At 40.3% G+C, this 17,466-nt stretch overlaps 1 protein-coding gene across 5 annotated transcripts in view; it reads left to right on the forward strand.

The window, feature by feature from the left end:
• The window catches only part of GPM6A (glycoprotein M6A), a 252,254-nt gene that overhangs the window by 111,534 nt on the left and 123,254 nt on the right, over positions 1-17,466 (forward strand). The window contains exons 1-2 of one of the 5 annotated variants that reach the window (XM_067022569.1): positions 13,559-14,027; positions 15,321-15,379. The exons of 1 other annotated variant lie outside the window; for it this stretch is intronic. In XM_067022569.1, the coding sequence (XP_066878670.1) occupies positions 15,343-15,379 (37 nt within the window). In that variant the 5' untranslated portion in view covers positions 13,559-14,027; positions 15,321-15,342. 3 more of the 5 variants (XM_067022570.1, XM_067022571.1, XM_067022568.1) reach the window with 3 other exon arrangements.

Below are 17,466 nucleotides of genomic sequence, written 5' to 3' on the forward strand. Positions count from 1 at the left end.
GTTAGGGCGACAGGTTTAGAGGGTCAGAGTGAGGCCTGGTTTCCGCCGTGACTCGTTCTACCATCAGAGCCTGCCGCGTCCATCCTCTGCCCCTTAATTTCCGTACCTGTTAAATGGGAAAATAATATACCTTACTTTCTCTCTTGGGCACGATGTGAAGCGGCATTAGACCTGACTAAAGATATTTACCTGTTTGCATGTTCCTACCTTGCCGTATCCCCCCAAAGATATCATCGGTTGGCCAGGAAGACGTAAACCTGAGGGACTGAAGACTGCCTTACCAGCTGGATTAGGGACGTGGTAAAGAGACTTAAAAATAAGCCCAATCCAACAGACCGGCATTATATCGAGTGTCTGCATTTCTCTTCCGCACCGCACCTCTTCAGAAGGCCCAGAGGAGCCCAGATGCCAGGATAGCAAAGATGAGCCGTTGGCTGAGAGTAGAAGGAAGAAGGACGCTAATCAAGCGTGCGTGCAGTTTGGGGTTTGGAGAGTTACACTAGGCCTGTACATACTCTGGCCTTTTAACTTCAGCGCTAGATTTACTGTTCAGTTTCCTCTGTGACGCTGAGCATCTCCGCGCAACGTCGTGCCTTTGGCAGAGGCTCCTAAGTCCACTGCGGATGCTGCCTCTTCCTTGATCTTATCCCACATGAGCCGATGGACTCCGCCCTCTCTCCTGTCTCCGGTGGTTTCTCCTCGATACCAGTCTAGGGGTGCTTAATAACAATATGAGGGAATGTACCGTGTACGTTAGCTTCCTCCTGATCGGGTTTTTGAGGTTGGAATCTGTTTCTTAGTTAACTTTTTTTTTTTCTTTAATACTTTGCAGTTCCCAGGAGAATGGCTTGCACCAGGTATTTTGTTACTACTGATTGAAAGAATTTAACTCATTATCAATTTTAATGCCTTTCTCCAAGGGTCTGGCAGTTTTCCTATGTTATGGAGTGATTCTGCTGTGGTCGGGCCTAGGGGTCTGGGAGGAAGGGTCCTCTCTAAACCTTCCTGACATGCTGTTTTGTTTCACTTTCTATAATTTTTCCTACCAACTCTCGACTCTCTGCCCTTTGCACTGGCTCATATGCTTAAACATTGTGTCTTCTTTCTTTACTTTCCTCGCTAGGAGTCTTTAATAGTTTTAACCAGAATTTCTCGCTAATGATGTTTTTGCCTTTTTGTCAAAAACCTATCCAGAGAAGACATTTGCCATCGCCTGCCCAGCTCCTCTTATCTCCTGGGAACAGAACCTTTTCGTGTTTTGGTGGAAATGGTTCTCCCAGTAAATTTCCCACCAGTTGGAATGCGGAATGACCCTTCTGTTGTTGCTTTGAGGTCAACGTTGAACACTGAGGCTAGGCGGTGTCAACCATATCCCCTGCTTGGTGGGGAAAGCCCGGAACAGAGATCGATGGTGGTGTCACGTGACAGAAATAGTAGAGGCTGGAAAACCTTTCTCATCTTTCTGGGTGTAGGCGGGCGTTCCTGTGACCAGACGCTCCTCTGTCACGACCGGTCCACTTTTGTGGATGTACACGTGAAGCTGTCCTTTGGTTTAAGGATGTAGGAGTTTGCTTTCTGTCTCTTGCACCAAAAGAGCCTCGAATAATATACCAGATAAATGTCATATTTATACTTTAACAAATTAAAAAAGTGTGTATGGTTTTTGGAAATGGGAAAATAGAGATCAAGGTATAAAATCATCTAATTTCTGTCATCTATGTTAAAATCTTCTAAAAAAAATAAAATAATACACAAGTTAATCCTTCCTTTTGCTTCAGCTACTGTTGGTTCCTTCTGCTAGATCCTAAGCAGATGTTAAGTTCTTGGTGGACAGATAGGCTTAATTAATTTCTGTGTTGTTGGTACCTTGCACAATTTCTGATGCATAATAAGAACTACACTAGTAATTTTGAATTGAAATAATATATTAATATTAGTATTACTAGTTATAATATAATATAATATAATAATATATTGTCCTGAAACAAAATCCTGGAACAGCCAGGATATTTCTTAGATGTCCATTACATTATATACTACACTATTTTGTTGTATACTTCTTGTATTCATAAAGAAAAAAATATTTAGCTTCCCCTTTTACTGTCTATTAGTTTATAAAAGGGAAAACTATCTTACCTAGTAATTTATTAACTTATTAATTATAATTTATTAACATATTTAGTTGAGGTGAACGCTTAAATCTCAACTATTTGGGAGAAGTCAAGATTTAAAATATTTTTAGAGTCAGTCGGCCTAAGAATAATAGTTTTTTTGTTTGTTTGTTTGCTGGCTATTAAATCAATTGCTGGATTTTTTAAGAGATTAGAGAGCCAGCATTTTAAGAAACAAACGAGAAAAGGAGACAGGGAATTGGCAGTCAGAGGAAAGATGAACAGGGTGCTGATCTAGACAGTGCAGCATCAGTGAGGCACGTACAGCGTTGAGAAGTCATCTAGAATGAAAATGGTAAACTGGCCCTTTAAGTCAGAAAACACAAGTTCCATTCCTGACTTTTGAGAGCAATAGTAGGGGATGAAGTGAATGGAAATCAGATTGCAGGGGCCCTTCGAGGAGGTGGAGAGGGGTGGGAGAAGCCTGTCAGTTAATCTAATTAAAGCGTGGATTTGCTTTGCAACACAGAGAAAGATGTTACGTTCCTGACATAGAGGCCATCAGTGGAATATTTCCCATTTCATGTTGAGGAATTTGTATTTGATTCCCTGGGGCACTGGTCTGTTCAAAATAAATTACTCTCTACAGTCAAGTCATAAAGTAATTGAGACTCTGGGAATGTAAGCCAAGTGCTTTAAGCTCTTGTTTAAAAAAAATGTGCCAAAGGAGGTAACGTTATAATAAATAGAGCAGCCACTCAAAAGTGCCTTCGGTTTGACTAATAATTTTTTCTTGTTGTCTTCAGATTTAAGTATGTAATCTGTTAGATTCAAACATCATTTTGTTTCTATCTAATGGGTTTAATTTATCCAGATTTTAGCTCTCCAGGGATTCACAGTGATTAAATAAAGGGCATTTCTCTCAACCACTCTATTTTGATAAAACTCTAGCTTTAATCACTAGTTGACAATAAAAGGGCAAGAAGAAATAGATTCTATATTATTTCCAATTAAAAGGAATTTTTGTATGTTGTTTAAAAACAGGTAAATAAATGAGATAAGTGAATCAAGTGTGATCAGCATTTGGATTTATTTAAGTTCAGGGATTGAGTAAAAATCGCCAAATTAAATATAAAGTTGTTCAGTCCACTTATTTTTTTCTTAGCCCAGTTCGCCAAGGACCTGTATGGGACTACAGACACAAAATAAGTCAGTGAATCAGTGGAGAAATAAATCAGAATAATGGAGACTGCGTATGAAGCTGAACAGATAAAATGAGGAAGAAAAATAAACACGGAGTGGTGGCATGCGTCCACTGCAGACATAATAAGAGCCCTCTGTTTTCTGTGCTCACTTATTTTCTTAAAATGGATGGAAGGCTGTGGCCTCTGCAGGCGGACTGTCCGCTTTGAGTGTCAGCTCTGCCAGTGCGTGCTTCAGTTTTGCTCTCTGCAAAATGGGAATAATAACAGTACCCACCTCAGGGAGCTGTTGAGAACATTACATGGGGAAATACATGTCATGTTCTTAGCACGGTGCCTGGCACGTCAAAAAGGCCCATCTAGCGTTAGCTCTTATTACTACTGTCATAACCATTGTTAGGGATTCTATTCGGTCTGTAAACAGTACAACCACTTTGCAAAGAATAACTGTTGTCTTGAAACCACACGGTGAGGTTGTCACCTGCCTAATTTTTTCTACTTCAGGAACTCTTGACGTTTTAAAATGCGGTTATGTCAAAATTGCGCCTTTTACTAATAAGCCTTGGACAGTTTATAGTATGAAAAGTCACATGCTCTCCGTTGTTTCATGGTGGCTTCTGAGCAGGCTGTAGGTATGCTTCCTACCCAACCGGGTAAGAGTGACAGGACAATTCTGCTTTGGGGTCAGTTTGTTTAGGCAGACCTATGGCTTGGGCAGGTGTAGAATTGACCCAGGGATTGCTAAACTGGCCCAGTCCCCCAGTGTTTCAAAGGGAATCTCCTGATCCCTGAGAAAATCAATACTCTCTGTTTTAGGAAGAAAAAGAAATTCTTATTTATAGATACTCAGGATAACATTGTTTTTACAAAGTGGATTACCTTATGACTCAAGACAGTAATAGTTCTTTTAAAGCCTAGCACGCCTTTCTCTCATCTTTTCTGAGCAGTTTATGGGAGAGTAAATTATCTGAAGTGATGTCACATTCGAGAGGTAGAGGGAGGAGCCTCATACGCCCTGAGAGCCAGCCAGCCCTGCCCTGTGCCAAGATTTGCGCTGAATGCACTTGATCCTGCAGAATCCCTAATGGATAGGCTTTCTTTTTCTTTGTTTACAAACGAGAAACAGAACAGTAAAGAGGTCACAGAGGATGTACAGAGCTGGCAGAGCTGCCCTTGGAGACCGATTGCTAAGCGGAGCCCCTCGCAGGGCACTGTGCTGACCTCAGTGCCCCCAGAGAATGGCCGAAAGGCTTCTACGAGGGGAAAAATACTCCTGCCATGTGGCCCCTAAGCTGTGGATAAATCGCTAGTCGGTTTGCCTCCCTGGGAACCCACTTCACAGGAGTGGTTTAGTCTTACAAGTCCGAGCACAGGCTTAGGAACCGGTCTGTCTGGTCTCATTCCATCCCTGCCTTCAGGTTCTTTCTCTTCCTCCGTTCCCACACCTGTAAAATGGGGATAACAGTAGTGTGTGCCTCAGGGAGTCATTTTCAAGATTCTTGAGTAAAAAAAGTATGGACAAAAATGCTCAGAACTGGGACTGGCACAGACTAAAAAGCCCTAAATGTTTTCCATTGTTTTTCTGAATTTTATCAGGTGGACGGCTGTGCTGCTGTCAACTTGAGATTTCTAGGATTCTCCAGCACTAATATTTTTCATTCAGCATGAGTTCCTTCTTCCCATTTAATTATAACAGGGATTATAATTGTATTTATTTTGAACCATGGTTATAATCACATTATTTTGTACAGCATTTGATATTTCCGGAAGAAGTGTTTCATCTGCTTTCCTCTGGAGCCCTCTTCCCCTCACCCACTGAATGGCTTTAATTCACGATGCCTGTCTCACGGAGGTGTTGGAGGGGTAAAATGAGATGGTGTACGTTAAACACGTAGCGCCGTATCTGGCACTTGGCGCGGTCGCCTTGGGAAGACAGCAGGGCAAATGTTAGTACATTCAGTTTGTATTTGAGGAAATGGAGACAGACCATCGCAGCCTAAAATCGTATAGTGGGTAGTGGTACAGTCAGCCCACAGCAGAGTAGACGGGATGCCTGTGAAAGAAGTAAATCACCCACAGAACTCGTTTTTTCACAACAGCTCCTCATTTTATTGTATTGCCTGATTTGACATATTTGGACCTGGGGGTTATGAGTTCATTAATAAGAATCTCAGTAAGCTCTATTTTTTGAGACCCGAGAAACTTGTTGACTTACAAAAGGTGTTTTAGATTTCACTGCACAGATGGGACATTTTTGCATTCCCTTCTCTCTCGACCATCCAGAGAAGCTCCTTGTTACCACTTGCTTCTAGGACCAAGTTTTGTGTACTGTTTCGGTTTTATCTATGTCAACATCTACGTCCTTTGGGTGAATGTAATCAAAAGTCAGCATAATGTTGAAACGACTATATTAACAACTCAAAAATGCTGAATGGCCACCTGGTTGTTCTATTTAAAAAGCAGAGCTTTAGGGCTTCCCTGGTGGCGCAGTGGTTGAGAATCCGCCTGCCGACGCAGGGGACGCGGGTTCGTGCCCCGGTCCGGGAAGATCCCACGTGCCGCGGAGCGGCTGGGCCCGTGAGCCGTGGCCGCTGCGCCTGCGCGTCCGGAGTCTGTGCTCCGCAACGGGAGAGGCCACAGCGGTGAGAGGCCCGCGTACCGCAAAAAAAAAAAACAAAAAAAAAAAAACAGAGCTTTATAGTGAAAATTGTGATAGCCCGGGTGTCACAGAGACTTGTGTCTCAATCCTCATCCTGATACAGGACACACGCGCACACACACAGAATGGATTCAAGCATTAGGTACTATTTTGAGGTGTTCTACGCCTCAGGCTACAGATTGATGACTAATGCTTTTTGAGATTGAATACAAGCCACTTTTTCTTTTAAACGACAGACTTGATTCCAACCTGACTTGAAAATGTTCCACTTGAAAAAAATGTTGCACCACATCCAAACAGTTACAAAAGACCCAATTTGGACAGAAAATGTAACATTTACGAGCACTGTTGATTGCTCAAGCCTCTCTTTCATTGTTTTCCTTCCTAGCTAATAAATTATAAAATTCTACTAGAGATTCTTAGATATGCATTCATTGTTATGATGATTTTGTTTTATTGTTTGCATACATTATTATGGCTATGGATCATGTTGAAGAACCTCATATGTTGGCAGCACAGGCTGCAGGACCCTTCTGAGCACTCTTCAGTGTATTGCCCTGATTTATTTTCATCATTGCGCGTATCAGAACCTGATACTGTCCTTCTTTATGTGCTTGTTGATTTAGCCTCTTACTTTCTTCTTCTGGAGGGTCAACACCATGAGAACAGGGACCTACTATATGTTTCCACTGAACTTACCCTAGGAGTTAGATTTGTATCTGGAGGAAGATAAGCACTCTCTATATAGTTGATGAATTAATGAATGAAAAGACTGTCGCTGAGCGAGAGTCCCTTGAACATCCTGTACTTTAAGATAATGTCTTTTGAAAATTTATATACATTTAAAATTTACAGTGCAGTTTATAGTGACAGTGCTGTGTGGTCTACCCAGGATGTACAATAAGAGATGCCTAGAAAACTACTTAGAAATTTATAGGGACGTCCTGTTCCTTTCGCTACAGATGGTAAGACCGTTCCACAAGGGCAACTTGTAAACATGTTTCTACATCACTTATTTTCGGGAAGTGACTAGTCATCACTTGTTTTTGTTCGTGGAGCCGTTTAATGTAGTGGAAACAATGAAATTTTGAGAGATTTTATATTCACATTATGCTTCTTCAGAGCTGCGGAACTTGTACAGATTAATCACTGCTCTAAGTCTCAGTCTTATGACCTGTACATTGGGAACACCACTTATTCCCAGGATTGCAAATAACCAGTAAGATAAAAATGTGCCTATAGCCGACAGTACGTGCCACACACATATTTGTTAAATGTTGCTGAGTAAGAAGAGTTGAACCTGGCCCTGGGAAGCCTGTCACTTCAGAGTAGGTCTACGCTCAGTCTCACGGCAGGAAAGGTTAGGGAGAAGACAAGTGTGCAACTTATGGTTCCTGCTCTCAGTGAGGCAGAGGAAACACATATTGAAACAGCATCTGTATTGAGATGTTAAGAATGACAAAAAATGTGTGATACTTGGCAAATACGTGTTGTAGACAAGTGATATGGAAGTTCAGGCAGTGGGTTGGAGGGAGCAAATCAATCAGTTTTCCCTTAATATTTGCAATATCAGAGCCTAAAAACAGCTTTGCATTGATCTCGGACAGCTGCAGTGGGGTGCTGTGAGTGACTTGAGCATCCCGCAGAAGACCTAAAGGACAGTTGCAAATGGACGGCTTGTGTGACTGGAACCAAGGGATATTCTCCAGGATCCATTTAAGCTAACGCTGTGTACGCGGAGTACAGGAACCTTTGGGATGTAAATTTCTTGTGCTGTTTGAAGGCTTGAGTGTATCGACCTTCCTGGAGCCATGCTCTGTCATCCAAATGGACCCTGCGTCATTGCCAATAAAACTTCCTTGGGAGAATGTTTTCTGGCTGTTTCTGGTGCATGAAGGACTTGGGCATATTTGTCTTCTCCTTAATTCATGGAGAGTAGATCACAATCAAAGACCTCTTGCTCAAGACCAGTAACCCACCCAAATATCTTCAGATATCCAACTCACCAAAAAGGAACAGTGCATAAAGTCACACACCCCTCACAGAGGTAGGAAAGGAAGTGACCTTCATTTTGATCTGCCCATTGGGAGGAGCCCGTTACGCCCTGCCTGAGCCATGAGTTCAAATGTGTTGGTAGAAGGCATTTTGCAGAGAAGTTGTCGGTCTGTGACTAGTTTCCTTTTATGAGATAAGAAAGATGTTTAGGTTACCCGAGATGATCTCTGGAAAGGAAAGAGTAGACTCCAGTATATTTTTTTCAGCCATGAAAGGACTTGCAATCTAATGTATAACCAAAAAGACCAGAATGCTCATTATAAAGCTGAGAAGGCTTGAATCTGATTTTTCCTCATCATTTCTTTTTGCACCATCTTGTGTAATCAGCTTTTTCAAAGGATTTTTCCTATCATCTGTGTCTGCAGGAACATTCAAAGCCAGATTTAAAATCAGTATCTCAAAACTCGGAACTTCTGACAAGCTTTACAAGCATTATGTTTACCTCCCTCTCTTTCTCGTTCTTTCTCTCTCTCTCTCTCTGTCACTCTCATTCTGTTCTTCTTTATTTATTTTTACAGGCTTGTCATTTGCAATATCCAATGTGATGTGTAAGGTTGGGCTTAATTGAGATTTCCAAATTGTTGATCTTTGATTCAAATGAATGGAGCAAAAAGAATCATCTTTCAGCTAAGGTATAACTTATGTCTGTTGTCATTAATGTAACACCAAGACTTTACTCAAAAATGAAGAAATGGTAGCATAAAGTGCCTTATGACTGTGTTAATTAAGTACTGAATGACTTGTCTTCTTATAGGGGGTGAGTTTAGAATTAGATGGACCAAAATTCAAATCCCAATTCCTTCATTTACCAGTTGTGTCACCCGGAGAAAGTTTCTTAAGCTTTGAAAGCCTCAGCTTTGGTTTGCAATAAATCCTTATAATTGATTCTTCCTATTTTGAAAGGGCAAATTTGGTCTAAAGGGTGTCCTTTTGAATTTTTCTGTCTGTCCTTGCCATAATCAGTGCTTATGGCAACATAGCCCTCCTTTAGTAAAGAGGCATGGCACACAATGATTTTCCACTTGCCTTTTTGTTTCACAATATGCTTTTTGAAATATCTCTGTATCATTCTGTCATCAACTGCTCAGTCATGGCATTTGTTATATATGAATATGACATGTGTCTCCTGGAACTATTGTAAATGATGTTCACACTCCAAAATACTTTGTAGAAGTTGCTAAACATACGATAAAGTATATTTTAAGCCATTGGATTTTTTTGTTATCCATCACTATTATTTCATTCATGCGTGCATGCATTCAGTAATTACCTATGGAAAGCTTACTATGTGCTTGTCTTGTGGGAGGTGGAGAGAGAGGGCACCTGACCTCCTGGGGCTTGCCGGCTACAGGTCAGTGGGGAAAATAAATGGAAAATGCAAACGCCAGGGGATAACTGTAATGACGTGTGTCATCAGTACTAAAGGACGCTTATTCTGCGGGTCAGGGAAGATTTGCCAGGGGACGTTCATTTATGCTGAGGTCTGGTAAATGAGTAGATCCAGCTCTCTAAGGGTGGAGGGAAGAGTGTTTCAGGCAAAAGGAACAACATTTAACAGTGGACAATTTTGAGAAATGAGAAGGGGTGGGTGAGTGAAGGATAGGAGGGGAGGTTCCTGCCGTGTCTGCCCCATCTTTCCAGCCAATCTCAGGAGGTTGAACTTTATCCTAAGAACACGGGCCACGAAACTGACATGCCAGGTGGCTTGGCTATAACTCTGAAAACACAGTACTGCTAGATGGCAAAAGACAAGTCTTTGTGTGAGAGAGCCTGACATTCCTGAAGATGATTTCTTGAGGAAAATATAACAGGTTTCTCATCTTCTCCTTGTCAAGACTCCAACCTTAGGGCACAGGACATGTCTCTGGAGTGTCTCCCTGTCTCTTCAGTTACTCTAAGGAAACTAAGGGCCCTGACTCAGAGCTGGATTTTCCAGCCCAGGGCTCCTGGACACCTTGCCTCATAAACAGTAAAAGAGGGTCCCCTCCACGTGGCCAGGTGTTGGTCTCTTACACGTTGTCAGAAGAATATAAGCTTTTGAGTATTCAGGGTCGACCATCTTGAAAACCTTTCCCTTCTCCCCTATTCCACCCCCTCTCTTCTTCCCAGAGAATATCACCTCCTTTGGGTATCAGGTCAGATAAACCTCACCCTCTCAGAAAACAGGAAAACTTTCCCAACCATCAAAACTAAAGCGTGGGTAGGCATCCTTGCTGTGGGCTCATGTAGCAGCCCGGGTATTTTGTCCTTAGCGGGTATCACTTGTCACAGTGTTGAGATTTTTGACCTGTCTTGTGCTCTTAGGCTGTGAGTGTCACTCAGGCAGGGATTTGTCCTTAGTATCTCTCCTGCCTACAGCAAATTCCTGTGTAGGTAAGAATGTTAAATAAACATTTGTACAGTTAAAGAATGAAAGGAAGTTGGGGTAATGATACTTCAGTTTAACAAGGCTTGTAAAGTCTGTGGTCATTCTGTGAGTTGACTACATATATGTTTATAAAACTCCAAAGAATGTTATACTACTTTTACTATATATTTAAAACCTTCCGGTGTTTGGTTTGAGGTGGTTTTAATTTTCTTTAAGAAGAGTAGATACATGTATATGTAACACTGAATCACTTGGCTGTACACCTGAAACTCACACAACATAGTTGATCAACTATGCTCCTCTCTAAAATAAAAATGAAAAAAAGAAAATTTTATGGAAGTTAATTTCTGACCTACAGCTTAAAACAGCAGTCAAAAATTTTTTTCTTTGTCCAAATATAGGAAGAAACCAACCAAGACATTTCATTCTGGAGAATAGGGTTGGATCTGTATCTGAAACATTTGAGGGGAAAAAAAGCAGTTTCTAAACAGTGTTTATGTCTGTTTGCCGTGTGCACTATACTTAGTTCAGATAATCATGTTTTCACATCTCTTTTTTTCCATGTATCTGACCCAAGACCCTTGAACTTTTTTTTCCCATTTTTTTACAATTGGTGCAGTACTTGGGACCATCCACTTGTTGTTTAATCTGTAACCCTTTTTACTTAATTGTATTTTGAACGTTGTATCACAGAGAGGACTGAATTATATAATAGAGGATTGAATTATATAATAGAGGAATATGTAGATATTTTCTTGGTTTATATAATAAGATGTTTACAAAGTAAGATGAAGTGTTAAAGAACCACTAAGCTCCAAATGAAGGTGAATAAGAGAAATGAGAAGGACTCACAATGGGTTTAGGTTTTTAAAAAATATTTTTATTGAGGTATTATTGGTTTATAATATGATGTAAGTTTCATGTGTACGACATTATATTTCTACTTCTGTATCCACTGGGGAGTGCCCACCACCAAAAATTTATTTGCCATCCATTATCATACAATTGACCCCCTTTACCCATTTTGCCCTCCCCCCCCTTCCCCTCTGGTATCCCTTTTGTGTTCTGTGTATCCATGCTTGTTTTTATGTGGTTTGGTTTGTTAATTTATTTTCATTTTTTGTTTGTTTGTTTGGACAAGTCCATTCATGTTGTCACAAATGGGAAGATTCCATCTTTTTTGTGGCTGAGTAGTATTCCATTGTATATGTATATCATGTCTTCATCCGTTCACCCATTGGTGGGCACTTAGGTTCTTCACATAGCTTGGCTACTGTAAATAATGCTTTAATGAATGTAGGGGCATATGTATCTATTTGAATTAGTGTTTTCATGTTTTTCAAATAAATACCCAGAAGTGGAGTTGGTTGGACCATGTGGTAGCTCTAATTTTAGTTTTTTAAGGAACCTCCATACTGTTCTCCCTAGTGGCCGCACCAATTTACATTCCCACCAGCAGCGCAAGAGGCTTCCCTTGGCTCCATCCTCCTCAACAACTCGTTATTTCTTGCCTTTGGGATAATAGCCAGTCTGACAGGTATGAGGTGAGAGCTCCTTGTGGTTTTGGTTTTGCTTTGCATTTCCCTGATGATGAGCGACGTTGAGCAGCTGGTCATCTGTGTGTCTTCTTTGGAGAAATGTCTATTCAGCTCCTCTGCCCTTTCTCTTGTAAACTGAGTTGTTTGTTTTTTGTTGTTGTTGTTCAGTTGTATGAGTTTTTATATATTTTGAATATTAACCTCTTACGTATTATTTGCAGATATCTTCTCACAGAGGGTTTAAGTTTAGTGAGCAATGTGTCTTCTAGTTTACGCAAGAAAATTGTCATAAATTTCACAAATATTTCTTAGGCGGTATTTGAAAGGGAAAAATCATACTTAACATTTAGTATATTTTTAAACTCCCACTGATAAACTATCATGCATTTTAAATCAGTGACTGGAAACAGAGTGTGGCAAACAGAACGTGATGCCATGGAAAGAATGTTAGATGACGCATCTCGTCATCTCAACCGGAAGGTCTTAAAAACAACCTAGAAAACAGAGCATTGTCAATTCTTAGGGTTCATGTAAGCGTATTTACGAATTCATAAAGTTAATCTGCAGTAATAGCAACCGTTTTTCTTTTCGAACTAGTTTTGAATTACTTGGTAGTTCAAAATACTTTTAATTTAAATGAGATCAAGACTTTAAAAAACAATTCTAAACACAACAATCAGCACCAGGAACTCAGCTGCCTTCCAGTGGGAGAGAAGGACAGAGTTTTAAGGGGTCAGAGTTTCTCTCTGGGGAGTGAAGAAGTTCTGGAGGTGCAAGTTGATCACGGTTGTACAATGGTGCGAATGTACTTGGTACCACAGAACTGTCCACTTAAACACGGTTCAGATGGTACATTTTATGTTATGTCTATTTTACCACAAGAAAAAAATTAGTCTCCTCTTACTGAGAGGTGATTGCGTAAGGAAGCTGTGTGCCTGCTTGTTTCTCCTCATTAAGAGTCTCTTTAGCCTGGATTTTAGGTGGTTCTTTGCATATTTGAAAAATCGGTATAAGTTGCTATCGTCTTCTTTTAAAAATTTGTGCGTGAAAAAGTCTATTTAGACAAAAAAATAATAATAATGATCATTATAGGAATTTGTTGCTCTGCTGGAAAGTTTCCAGAAAGAAAAGAAGTTATAGTGACTTTTCCACTCATCTTGCCCAATGAATATTTTTTTAAATTTCCTTTTCATCTTCCTTTCACTCTTTCCCGTGGTACACATGGTGAAGCACAAGGCTGTGAACTGAGTCTGATTGGTGAGGGTGCTGAGGACACTCATAATGCAGGCGGGAAAGGCAGCCTCAGGTTCAAAGCGTCAGTCGAGGAACCGCTGACGCGGAATCTTAGACTTACTTGGCTGTTAACTGGCCCAGTCCAGGGTCTCCCTGAGTCTCAGTTTTTTCCAACATAAAATGGGGGGAAAATAACACTTTCCCTCTTTGTTTTGCAAATGGGTTAATGCATGTGCATGTGTCTTGTAGATTGTAAAGTGCCCTGAAGGCTTAAAATGGCCTTATTCTTTCTACTGCTATTAACTATTAATGATTTGTTTCACTGATGATTCCTGTGGTATTAAATGAATAAAGAACATCACTGAGAAGTAATGCTCCATTCTGTTTTGACTGTATACCAGTTTATGTCAGCCTGGGGAGAAGTGGAAGCAGAGATGCTGCTATGATTTGGCTCTTTGATTTCCCTCTTGGTTTCCTTCTTTCAATCCATGCCCGGAGCAAGCAGCTCTCTCTCATGAACCCTTGAATACAGATTGAAATATATTCAGAAGAGATAGGCTTTTGATTTATTTGAATTATATTTACCTTTGGGTTAAATTCGTTTGAGTAGAGAAAATAAATAGCAAATAATCAATCGTAGAAGTGAGAAGGCTAAACATTCTTTTAGGAGAAATCTTGGGAAATACAGTGGAATGTTGTACAAGAAATTGCCTTTCTCCTCAATAGTTGCTTTTGTGATGGTTTTGAGGGTGATATGGAATATGCTGCTGACCCACTTAAAAAAATGTATGTGAAGTATATGCTATAATGCAAGAAACGTCTGCTGTGGGTGATTAGGAGGCGAAGTATTTTTTATTAAAGGTAAGGAATTACAGTTTTGTGTGTGTACACGCATGTGTGTTTCTCTGTGTGCTTTTGCTTCTTTAGAGACCGAGGCGGAGATAGGGATTCTTCCTTTCTTTATACTCTAGGCAAGGTTTATGCCCCCTGGGAAGGGATACTGTTTATTTTTCTTCCTATACCTTTTGTGAAGTAGGGAGACTCTTGGATCGTGCCCTGTCACTCAGTAGGCTGAAGTGCAAATGCTAATTTCTTGCCAGACTGCAGCGCTGTGATTTGCATTCCAAATCAGACTGCAGAATCCCATTATAAATTGCTTATCCTGTCGTTCCTCATCTATAATTTGTTCCTTCTGCTTCCCCAAGAATGACCCTTGAAACAATTCTCTTTCAAGACATTCCCATTTAAAATCAGTTTTCATGGCCGAAAATCACAACAGTCTATTACAAAGGCATCCCTAGATTCTTTTTACAGAAATTGCATTGTTTCTCTCCCTTCCTGTCAAGAGTTTCGTGGTGCTGAAGTGAAATAATGACTTAAAACATATCTTTCAGGCTTAAAGGTTTATACTCATTCTTTTGAAAACCATACTTCTCTATCTTTTTAAACCTGAGAGGTGTGAGCTTACAAGTCCTCTCTCAATGATCACCTTTTACAGATAAACCCTGAGATGGTATAATTGCATCCTTTCTTGGCACTTTTAAATCAAATTAACCAGCTACGTGGGGAGGAGAGAACAGGAGAACGCAGTTTTGTAAGGTATCTGACTGGGTGAGCCCCGAGACTGCAGCATAAAGAACCGCCGGAGTCTGGGCTTTCCCACTCTGGTGGTGGAGAGGGGGAATTACGGGTTGGTGGTCTGCTTCCTGTTAGGAGAACACCCCTCCATCTGTTCCCAGCTCAGCCTGTTTCCAATTTAAAGCCCAGATTTCAATACAAACCTCAATTTCTTTTCCCCATTTGAAATGCAAAGCAAGCCTTTCACGTCCTAGAGCCTCTGCCACTGGGATTCAGACCAAATTTCCCCCCAAAATTCTCAGGCTCTTTGCTTGAATACCTGCTTACAGTGCTGCACAATGGACAGCATTGAGAAGAAAAATTAATAATCTTCACGGAAGAGTAATTTGAATGAAATTGCACTTGACAGCCTGTCTCCAAGCAAACAAGAAGCGCGAGGGAGCCCGAGCTAAGCTCCAAGGACTTACCCAAGCCACTGCTGGGGGAGCTTCCCAGGGACAAAAAAAAAAAAAAAAAAAAAAAAATCACTCGCTTCTCCTCCATCTAATTGAGCTTTTGATTAATTCCTTGTACCAGATTCTACTGAAGAAAGGTAGCCATGGAAGAGAATATGGAAGAGGGACAGACACAAAAAGGTACTGTGCTAGAAAGGGTTTATTTGTAACTAAGTCATTATTTTGCAGTTTCCTTGTTTGCTTTAGACACTTGCCAGCGAGGCTAATGAAAGTTTCTGTCTTGGAAGGCATTTTTTGTTTCCCCTGTAGTCTGTTCCCCACTTGCGTTCATATCTGGCGTGAATGTTGCCACTGTTTGCAAATCTTTCGGATATCAGTTTTCGGATGCGGAGCCGAGCGTTAGCGATGAGAGCATTGCGGTGTCGTTGCGCGCGGTCCCCTGGACCTTTGTTCATCGTCATTTATTTCATGTTTTCGCGCTTGTCGAGCTGGGTCAGGGGATTCCTGGTGTGAGCCATAAATGCCATATGGGGAGCTAGTTGTAGTTAAAAATCTGGTGATGTAACCGTTATCGATACCTTTGAAAGGACATCGGATAGAACAAAGACCGAGAGTGTATTTATTATATTTTCTTTGGTGCGCCTTTTAAAAAAATCCTTTTTTTCTTTGAGTGGATGCAGTTGAGTTTTAATAGAGATGGAGCGAAGGTTCATAAATTTGCAGAGTGTACGGTGACATTAAGGCTTCCCTTTCTATAGAGTTGATTGTGATCAACTTCTGCATAATAAATGTCAAGGATATTCTCTGATGCATTTTCTAAGCCGGTGAGGTATATCTGGCTGTATAAGTTAAAGTGAAATTGTCGTTTTTATAGGTTGAAAATGGCCAGATATTGGCAATTTTAAATGATTCCAATACTGTAGAATTTGTGTGTGTGTCGAGTGGTAGCTTTGGAGGGAACTGTAGCTTTCACCCCAGAATCGGCCGCGTTTTCTCTCATGTCTGTTCAAGGCTTATGTAATGTTACAGAAAACACTCTTGTGTTCTTAGGATGGAAAGAAACATTACCACAGGTAATGCTACTTAAAGGTTACATTTAAGAGTAGTACGGAAAAGATTCAGCCATCAAATTTGATTTCAAATGTACGTAAATGCATTATTTTAGAAAATTATATTTTACATGATAAGATAGGTAGGTTGGAAGTATAGTATTTACATTATTTTAAACCATTCAGCTTTGCTGGGTCTTTCACCTTAACACACATGTACACACACTCCCATATACATAATAAGAGACATTAAATACATAAAGGCTTTATAGAAGCAGTAGAGGAAGGCAATAGATAAACCAGTGCCCCGGTTTTAGACATTGGCACACTTGTTAATGATACTCTGTAGCAGGAACACAATAATCTACATAGATAGAATGTGATCTATTTTAAATTAAAAGAAAACCTCAGCTGCCTTTACTATGTGAACAAACAGCTGAAGTGTTCATCAGTGATATAAAATGGCAAATTTTCATGGTAATTTTCATCCTTAAAAGGCATCTCAATTGACTTTTATTTTAGGAATAAAATACCTTATTTTAATATCTTTTTATAGCACATAAGAAGATTGCTTCTCGGCCAGTCAACCTGTTTAAGGAAATAGAAGTGTATCATTTTAAATAGAAAACTGGTATTCATTACACTAAATAAAACCTTGAGGTTCATCACGGATTGTGGTAACAGGCTGAGGATGTCTGAGCTTGCCTTGGTAGCTGCAGGAGCCAAGAAGAATGATGTAATTAGTTGTGATGTGTTTTTCTCCAGTAACACTGAAAATCTTTCCTTCATTGGGGTCTGGGTAGCGGTGATGTGATGATCGCCTCCACCTGTCTCATCGGGTTCTTTTTATCATAGATGTGCATACTTGGTTCAGGAACAGCCGTGGAAAACCATTTTTAAAAATTAAAATTCGTATAATGATCTCTAAGTATATCAAGATATATAAGTAAAATATCTGTGATTAAGCTTTTTTTTTCTTAATGGAGAAAGAGAGGGTTTAAGTTTCTTCATTCCTGGTCTTCTATTCCTTTCAACTATGCCTGTGACACCTTTTCTGTATGAGTTTGTTGTTAGAAAGTTATATTTGAATGTAAACGCTCTCTCTACTTGCGTGGAGGCAGGAAACAATGGGGTGGGATCTAAGTTGGAGGGGTTCCTTGACAAGCAGATACAAATCATTAGAGGTTTTTAAAGAATTTAGGTGGACAGATTTGATGA

This window comes from Kogia breviceps, chromosome 20 (assembly GCF_026419965.1).
Source record: "Kogia breviceps isolate mKogBre1 chromosome 20, mKogBre1 haplotype 1, whole genome shotgun sequence".
Taxonomy (NCBI): Eukaryota; Metazoa; Chordata; class Mammalia; order Artiodactyla; family Physeteridae; genus Kogia; species Kogia breviceps.